Genomic DNA, 1,364 nt, shown 5'->3' with positions numbered 1-1,364 from the left:
GCCAGCCGCGGCGGGCGGAAACAGCGGCGCACCCGTTAGGAAAGGTAAGGTCGGCAGGCCTCGAAGGAGCCGCGAATGAGGCGGCAACCCGGTCGGTCGCCCGAAGAAGGTGCAACCCTCTCCGCAGCCGACGCCCCCCGTCGTACCTTCGCCTCAGGTAGATGTAGTGGACGTCGCCGTCGGAGTGGATCCCTATTCGCCGCCTCCGCCGGGTCATCAGCACTATCATCAGTATCACCATCACCACCATCACCAGATGGCACTCGTGCATCCGGGTCTGGCGGCTCAGCAATCGCACCTCCAGGCGTCCAGCTATCAGGACTGGCCGTCCTGGGCTCAGGATACTTGCGATTAAACCCGCTGTCTGCCGTAACAGGACTGTACACCCCAAAGGACATTACGATGAAGAATGAGCCTAATTTGCCTAACGTTGCGTGCCCAGACTCTTCAGGAGAATCGCAAAGAAGGGAAAAGGCCAGCGTAGCGTCCCTTGGAAACCGCCATCGGCGACTCTACGAGTGTCTCTGGACTTGGAACCGTGATACCGAATGTGTTTGAACTTGCCGCGGTAATCGAATGTCTCCGTACATGCGGTGCCGTGATGTTGAACGTAATTGAACTCGCCGCGGATACCGAGCGTTTCTACGTTCTGATGTGTGTTGACATGTCGAGTGCGTCCAAACTTTACGTGGATGCTGGGGAATCTCTGAACGTCTTTGAACTTGGATAATTCAGAATTGCAGATATCTCTGGAACTTGAAACGCGAACGTTTTGGTTCTATAGTGGATGTGCAAACTTCTTTGATCCAAACTGTCAAAATAATAAACTCTTTTGAAGAAGGGTTTGCACTAATGTCGAGATATTGATGTCGCGAATATCGAAAGCATTCTTAAGTTAATTCAGCATTATTTGGACACTATCTTTGCACAAGATAGCGTCCAAGCTTTTAATCAGAACTGTTGATCGCATCTGCGATAAAAGTTGAGACGACACTCGACACCGCATTGCAGAAGCACTTTCGCCACGAATCCGCCGGTCTTCTTAATAATAATCTTTGCTCAATTGTAAAGAATCGAAGAAAGTTTAAGATACGACCCATCGTGCATCCACCATCAGCCGCAATAGTATGACGTCAGTACTCTTCTTTAAAATCCTTTGCAGTCATCGTATTACGATTACCTTGACACAAGATGCGAAATGTAGAATTCGTTGACACTAACACAACTTGCAACAACTATGCAACAAATGATTTTTTTCGCACGTTTGCGAAATATCGAAATAATCGAAATAATTCTTTCTGTCGATACCATTCTCAAGGTCATTGCTAAATCATTCTGACGTCAAAAGTCTTTATGTTATCTTA

General features: G+C 48.1%; 1 protein-coding gene across 1 annotated transcript in view; it reads left to right on the top strand.

Moving 5' to 3' along the window:
- LOC108765467 (thyroid receptor-interacting protein 6) overlaps window positions 1-1,364 on the top strand; it is a 112,011-nt gene extending 110,647 nt beyond the window's left edge. The window contains 2 exon segments of the mRNA XM_018514206.1: window positions 1-44; window positions 81-1,364. The exon segment at window positions 1-44 is cut by the window's left edge and continues 13 nt beyond it. Of these exon segments, the coding sequence (XP_018369708.1) occupies window positions 1-44; window positions 81-355 (319 nt within the window). The 3' untranslated portion in view covers window positions 356-1,364.

Source organism: Trachymyrmex cornetzi, unplaced genomic scaffold, assembly GCF_001594075.2.
Source record: "Trachymyrmex cornetzi isolate Tcor2-1 unplaced genomic scaffold, Tcor1.1 scaffold490, whole genome shotgun sequence".
Lineage (NCBI taxonomy): Eukaryota > Metazoa > Arthropoda > Insecta > Hymenoptera > Formicidae > Trachymyrmex > Trachymyrmex cornetzi.
Note: the sequence above shows the minus strand (reverse complement) of the source record. Positions and strands in the feature narration are given on the sequence as shown.